The sequence below is a fragment of the Pollachius pollachius genome (genome assembly GCF_949987615.1).
Source record: "Pollachius pollachius genome assembly, chromosome: 17".
In the NCBI taxonomy this organism is placed as follows: Eukaryota; Metazoa; Chordata; class Actinopteri; order Gadiformes; family Gadidae; genus Pollachius; species Pollachius pollachius.
Window position 1 is genome coordinate 12,260,196 of NC_136950.1, and position 7,500 is coordinate 12,267,695.

The 7,500-nt window shown below is 48.3% G+C and overlaps 1 protein-coding gene across 1 annotated transcript in view; it reads left to right on the plus strand.

The window, feature by feature from the left end:
• Positions 1-7,500, plus strand: part of LOC307088418 (aryl hydrocarbon receptor repressor-like) — a 46,302-nt gene that overhangs the window by 35,333 nt on the left and 3,469 nt on the right. Inside the window, exon 4 of the mRNA XM_079754310.1 lies at positions 3,909-4,027. Within this exon, the coding sequence (XP_079610436.1) occupies positions 3,909-4,027 (119 nt within the window). The remainder of the gene's footprint in view (positions 1-3,908; positions 4,028-7,500) is intronic.

The window sequence follows — 7,500 nt, forward strand, 5'->3', positions numbered from 1 at the left end:
ACTGTGCAGAGTATTATGATGTCTAATGAATTCAATGAATGTGTGTGCTTTTGCACAGTTTGTGTGTGTGTTGGAACAACACAGTCGATCAATCCTGTGTGCACCCTAACATAAGACAGATGCCAAGGGTGCAACAAGTCAGTGGCTGATTGAAGTACAGTATCAACAGACACCCCTTGAAAACTTCACAGTACAACACCAGTAAAACACTGTGCGTGTGAGTGTGTGTTTGCATGTGCGGGTGCGTATTAAGGCGCAGAATACAGAACAGTTGTGGGAGCTGTGGGTCCTTGCGAGGCAGGAATCTGACCCATCCCAAACTGCTAACACCTTAGATGATGAACATAAAAGCCCTTCATTCTCTGAAGGTTTTTTTTGTTACCTTAGGGAAAAAGATGGTTAAACCTATCCATCGTACCTCTGTGTCTGCTGTCTACCTGTAGGAATCCTTGTGATCCATATCTTAATGGTAGATGACGTCACACACTGACATAAACTCAAACTTTGTAATGGCTATGACTGCTTATTAATTAGAAGCCAGAGGCGGGGAAGGCCATTTTGATTCAGACGCTCCAACAGCCCCCTATAAACCTTTAGAGAAGTTTTATGCAAAACAAAAGAACTGTTTGTCTGTGTTAGAGTGCGTGTGTGTCTGGGTGTGTATGTGGTCAGGTGGGTGGGTGGTTGCAGGTAGCAGTGCCTCTTTTTATGTCACATGTGAGCATACAGAGGTGGTTATGACGAACAACTGGTACCAGCCACCCTCCATGCGTGTTTGCGGTTTGAGCTGAACTTTTACCCTTTGTCTACCAGGTGAAAGACTTCGACATCTCCTTGCGCCGGATAAGTTGGCCCCTTTTCTCTTAGCTCTGGTGGTCTGCTACTTTGCTAACTCTTTGGCAGAGGAATGACAAGAACAAAATAAAAAATCTTTCTCTTGAAACCCCAGCTCGTTTTGGGTGAGTCGACTACGGCATCCCGGTACTTGTCACAATTCAAATGTTATTATTTCATTTTCCTGTATCCTGGCCTTGCCGTATCGCCGTATCCTGGCCTTGCCACACTCGCACATTAGCACCTTGCCATTACCTACTTTGTTTTCATTCTATAAAGTGTGTGGTTATGAGAGAGGAAAAAAATGTAATTGAGGGCCGGTCAAGCAAAACAAATCTGTGAGACGTGCGTCAGGGCCAGCGACTGAAGAAAGCCATCCTGTTGGCAGAAAAAGCGCCCCGTCCAGACGATCAATCCTCCCATCTGTTTGTCTTTCCCGAGGGCCGCATCCTCTCCAAGCACCCGCCGTAAGTAAGTGGGAAAAGGAAAACAGGGCGGGCGCTGACAGAAGGACGTCCAGGGAGTCCGTGAGATCCCTTTACCCTCCACCATGGTTTCCACCCCGCGCCCGTTAGTTCTGGTGATTGAGGAGACTGTATTTGTGTGTGTGTGTGTATGAGAGGGAGAGAGCGAGGGAGAGACTGCAGGTCCTGCCTTACAGTAAAGGCTTAGTAATGGTTCCACGTCAATGCAACGCAAGGGAGTTTACGGACCCATTACGTCCTAGCGGGATCTCCTTGCGTCTCCCGCAAGGGCCTGACATGCGCCTCCCAAAAATTGGAACCTTGCGTCAAGGCGAAGTGTCTTCGTGGTCATTGCGTTGCGTCGACATGGAACTATAACTGAGCCCTAAGCCTGTGGGGAGCTTGTTTTGGATTGGTTTTCTTCGTCCTATGGTGGGGAATACGTGTACTCGTGGAGCACTGTCTCGGGTCTGTCAACACTGACCCATTCTTCCCCCGGCAGAACCAGGCTTTAGATTTATTTTGAAAGTGCAAACCTGAAAGGCTTACCCCCCCATGTTTGTCTGGGTTTGTGTGTGTGCATGTATTTTTAGGTGAGGTGTAAGCTACGGCCCTGCGGTTAATTTGCTAGGAAGAATGAGCCAGCAGCTGTTGTTTGGGGAGCAGAGTTCTGGCCAGACAGGCCTCGCGTGTCACCAGCCCAGCGCTAAGTTGAAGGGAGGGGTTCTGTCGCCAGACGCGGAATCTGTCACCCTCTTGTTCTGCAGGGGAGGGGGGAGGATAAGGGGGGGGTCGAGGGATGATTAAAGATGGTGAAGCAGGGTAAAATCTGAATAAATCAGGACTGGAGAATGGGGTTACCGACTGGATAATCACAGTTTGATAAATGATAGACAGAAAGATAGAAACATGGATAGAGATAATCAATTTAGATTGATTATAGATAGAAATATATATGGTGATAGATATAGATAATTCATTGCAGATAGATGATACATAGAAAGATAGATATATAGAAGGTGATAGGTAATCAAAGGTAGATAAATGATGGCCAGAAAGATAGAAATATAGATGGTGATGGACATAGCTAATCAAAGGTAGAAAGATGATAGTAAGGTGAAACATAGATGGTGACAGATAGATGCACACTATCTTTCTAGTGCGTTGATGCATGTGTATGCATGTGCGTGACTAATCTGGGCCTGCCACACTGAGTGACATCACAGAGAGGCTGATCTGACGATGGGGGGATGTATAACCCCACCAACACACAGAGACACACACACACACACACACACAGACACACTGCATTTCCATGGTAGGAGCACGCAAACATGCCTTCAACATGCAATGTACACGTCACAGGCGCTCCCAGGCCATTTGATGGCGAGTGACTCCGCACGCCACATACTTATGTAGGCTAATTGTATGCAAACACACACTGGCATCAGGGGGAGCTCAGGGGAGACAACACGCAGCCCATGTGTCGTGTATTTACTTATTTACTACTTACTTCCTACTTTCTTGAACGGTGTAGTCCTTTGTTTTCACGTGAGTGCTTTTCCTTTTTTGGGGGGGCTGCGTGTGTGTCTGCGTGTGCGTCTGTGTGTGTATGGCACAAAGCAGCCACCGTAACAACAACGTGAAACAGAAAGAAAGGAGCATGCGAGGAACGGCTGCTTGAGCACGAGCTTAGTACCGTTTATATATATTTATACGTCTCAGTGTTCAGAGGGTAGATAAGTTTAGTTAAGACACGGCGCCACAATAGACCTGATGCAGTCGTGGACACGCAGAACACGCTAGTGTCTTTTGTCCGCCTGCCCATATGGTGCCTACGACGTGTGATGTCACAAGTTTAGGGGTTGGGGTGCTAAGAAAGGGAGGGTAGGGGGGAGGTGGGTGTGGGCGGGGGGGTCTACTTAACCCCGATGCCACCCTGGTTGTGTGCTGTCTACTTAGGCCTGACATGAACGGTTTGTCTTGAAAAGGTCACACTGGGAAAAACACTTTGGAGGGTCGCAGACCCTTAACGTGTTCATGTCTGTCATCTTCACTTGTCTACAGTTATTAGGGGACTCATCATCTCGCCGGGGCCTATCAGCAAACATGGAATGATTTTGTCCTCTTAAACAAACGTAAGGAATTCTACGGAGGGAGAGGGGGAGGTCGGCATGTCGTGTGAGGGCGATCCGGTAAAGTCTGGAAAATCCCAGCATGTTTTCCGCAGTTATAGCCGGTCTCGCCGCGCAGCCCTAATACCTGGCTTTAGGTCCGAGGAGTGTGCCAGACGTCGCTAATGTGTCCGCCACATGTCTTTCTCCCTTCTCCTCCTACGTCCCAACGAGGTGAACTTGTTTTTAGATGTTTTTTGCTACACTCATGAGTAAATCTTTTCGATTTTGAGTTATTAAAATCGACTATTTACATTCAATGTATGCACTATACATGAGTAATTAGTTGCCGGTGTCGTGTTCTTGGTGGAAGTCTGACACGTAACGTCACATTAACGGTCATGGTGAAAAATGAAGTCTGCCCGGATACTGATGACTATATTGTTATCGTCTGAGGGGCATCCCACTCATATTCTTCTACTCTCTCTCCCTCTAGCGAATCCAGAGGAACCGCCCAGGAAGAACAGCATCAGCCCGGCCGCCTCCGTCCCCGAGCCCAGCAAAGGACCCCTTCCCCTGGGCCCCTCCACCACCGAGAGCGGCCTCCTACTGGATGTAAGTAAAGCCCATTGCTATGGTGTCAGCATGCGGTGCTGGTGCCTGCTTTGGAAGGCCACTATATGGTGCGATTTGCAGGATTGATTGGCGGCGATGTTGTCGGCGGCCAATCAGAGTTTGTGTCTGTGTTGGTGTTAGAAAGCCTGGTGGCGGATCAGTGGCCACAGTAAGCCCAATGCGTCATTGGTTTTACTTCAAAGGATGTAGTGGGCTGCCTATATATCAGGCAAGGTATACTTCTATGGTTACAGGGGCCTCTATAGTATGTCAGTGGTCGCCCCGTGGTCACCACCTCCGTTGAAGAGACATGAGAGTGAGGCCTGGTGCCTCTGGTGAGCGAGGAATAAACCTGGCCCTGCAGGCTGGCATGGGAGGGAGCCACTGCATGCGTTGGGTCACTTTTGCACACTCAACATGCTTAAAGGATGTTTGTCAACGCACACACACGCACACAGACAGACACACACACACACACACACACACACACACACACACACACACACACAGAAGGTTGCTCTCTCCAACACTATCAAAAAAAACATACAAACACATGATTGCTCAAAGACTCTTTCTCTCTCTCTCTCTCTCTCTCTCTCTCTCTCTCTCTCTCTCTCTCTCTCTATTACAAACACACACACATACACCCACAGCCACCGGCGAGCAGCGTGGAGGTGGCTCGGTGATGCTTGTGTTAATGTGTGGGGGGGTCTCAGGGGGACCCCCGAACAAAGGGCTGGATTGAGCGTGGCCATTTGTCGCCTTCCTTTGCGTGACTCCACTAGCTCCCCACCCCCACGCCCCCCTCCCTCTCTGCAGAACACTGCATATGGCTTGTTATGGTCATGGCCTCCCCGGAGAGGGCGATTGTGCAGACGTGTGTGTTTATCTGGACGGGGGGGTCAGGTAAGAAAGGTGTATGCGAGGGTTAAGTGTGGGTATGTGCGCTTTGTTATTAGTGTGTGTATGTTTAGCATGGGTGTGTTTACATGCAGCCATGGCAGAGAGATGTGTTGTTGTTTGGTATAAATACGGGTGACTCCAAAAGTGTGTGTGTTTGTGTGTGTCTGTGAGTGTGTGTGTGTGTGTGTGTGTGCCAGCACGGCTTAACCTGAACGCAGGAAAACAAAAGCACAGACCCCTTTGAAGAACAGGGAAATCAGCATGGCTCTCTCTCTCTCCCCTCTCTATTTCTCCTCTCTCTCTCTCTCTCTCTTTCCATGGATGTCTCACCCCTCTTTCTCCCCCTCCCATTCACTCTCTCCCTCTCTCTTTTTTGTACTCCTCCCCTTCTGTTTCTCACCTCTCTCTCCCTGACTCTCTCTCCTACTCTCTGTCTGTCTCTCTGCCAACCTCCCCCTGTCCGTTAGCACTTGTTCCAGAGTGTATTTTAAGGCCCTGCGTGCAAAGGGCCTCTTAAGGGCCGCTGGTTCGAGTCCCTGCCCTCGCCCCAGCGGTTATAGGAGCCGTGGGCGTCGTTACCAGGCATTCAGGGAGAGAGAGAGAGAGAGAGAGAGAGAGAGAGAGAGAGAGAGGGAGGAGGGGGGAGATATCTGGGGCCAGAGTGGGTCAGCAGCAGGTGCATGTTTCCATTACCTAACCCCCGCCAGAATCCAGGCAACTGGGAACATCGGAATGCCGATCAGAAGGCCGGGAAACACAGCAGAATAAGATCTGAATAACAGGGCGGAGGGGATAATAGAATTCCAGTGTTTAGTGGAAATATACGAAGCATGTGTTATATGCGTGTTTCTTCTCCTCACCTCCGTCTTGTTTTTGGTGTTGAGGCTTTTTTTCTTTTCTCCTTTTTACTCTTTGGCTTGGGGGATTTGATTGAGTCACTGCAGACCAAATTTTGTTGTCACGCACTGTGTCTGTGTTTGTTTTTGCGTTATTACTTACGACTCTTGATATGTAGTACTGATCTTTAACTTAACTCTGACTCAAACTGTGCCTGCTGCCTTTACAATATATATATATATATATATATATATATATATATATATATATATATACATATATATATATATATATTTTATCGTTTTCTCTCTGCTTTCTGGCTGGTTGTGGCATGAAAGGAGCTCCCCAGTGTTGTTCCCCTGGGTCAACCATTCCTCTCATTCCTCTGCAAAAAAAAGGAGAGCCTATTGTGTCTATAGTAGAAAAAGGTGAATTCCCTTGACCCTGCAGGAGATCCAACTGCCGCTGCCTACAGCACTCAGCTCACAGACTACCAGGGTATCAGTGTCCATCCGCTCCCCAGCATGTAGAGGGCCCGGCAAACACAGGATCGTCTGGCTAGGGAGAGAGAGAGGGAGAGGGAGAGAGAGAGAGAGAGAGAGAGAGAGAGAGAGAGAGAGAGAGGAGAGAGAGAGAGAGAGAGAGAGAGAGAGAGAGAGAGAGAGAGAGAGAGAGAGAGAGAGGAGAGGGGGAGAGACAGAGAGAATGGGTATAAATTTGGATGCTGTGCTGACATAACACCACCCTACCCCCTTCAACCCCCACCCCCCCTCCTCACCAAACACACGCGCACCCACCCACATACACACACACAGACCAGGGCAGACCTGCAGAGTCTCTTATTTAACAAGAGATGACAGACTCTGGCAGTAGCAGTCACGCAAGTCAAGTAACACCCTGCTTGTCACGCTATCGCACCAGTGTGCGTGCATGAACATGCGTGTGCACACGCACACACACACACACACACACACACACACACACACACACACACACACACACACACACACACACACACACACACACACACACACACACACACACACACACACACACACACACACACACACACACACACACACACACAAACACACACACACACACACAGGGGTGATCTCTCGCTCGTGCATTACTACACCCGTTTTCCCACGTTTTTCTTCCGGGATATCTCCTCTTGTCTTCTCTGTTCTCTCCCTGGTCATTGACTCTGTTGTGTCTCATCCTGTTTTCCTGCAGCAGGCGCCCGTTCGCACCGCTCAATTGACTTAAACACATACAGTAGATGTAGAGCACATAAATGTACATCGTGTTTAGCCCTAAAGCATCCTGTGCTGGTTCGGCCTGTGTGTGTGGAACATTGGTGTGTGTGTCTGTGCTGGTGTGAATGTGGGTGTTTTTGTTAACCAAAACCCCTTAAACCTCTCTGAACAAAGTGATGTTTTGCATCACAAACAATTGTGCTTCTATTTGCAAAATTTCAACTTGCAAAACATTGAATGACCTGTGGTATAATGAATGAGCAGCAATAGTTGCCATCAGGGTGAAGTAAGCACCTTCCAGCTCTTTAGAGTTCCTCTTTTAAGAGAATGGACGTTTCTTACCGCTTCCTCAAAGCAATACCCATAGTGACGACCACAACAAAGATTTTTTGTGTTTATTGAATCTACTTCTGTTTCTTCAAATCAGTATATGGCAGATATGAGACGTTACTGAAACATCTCTCTCATTTGTTC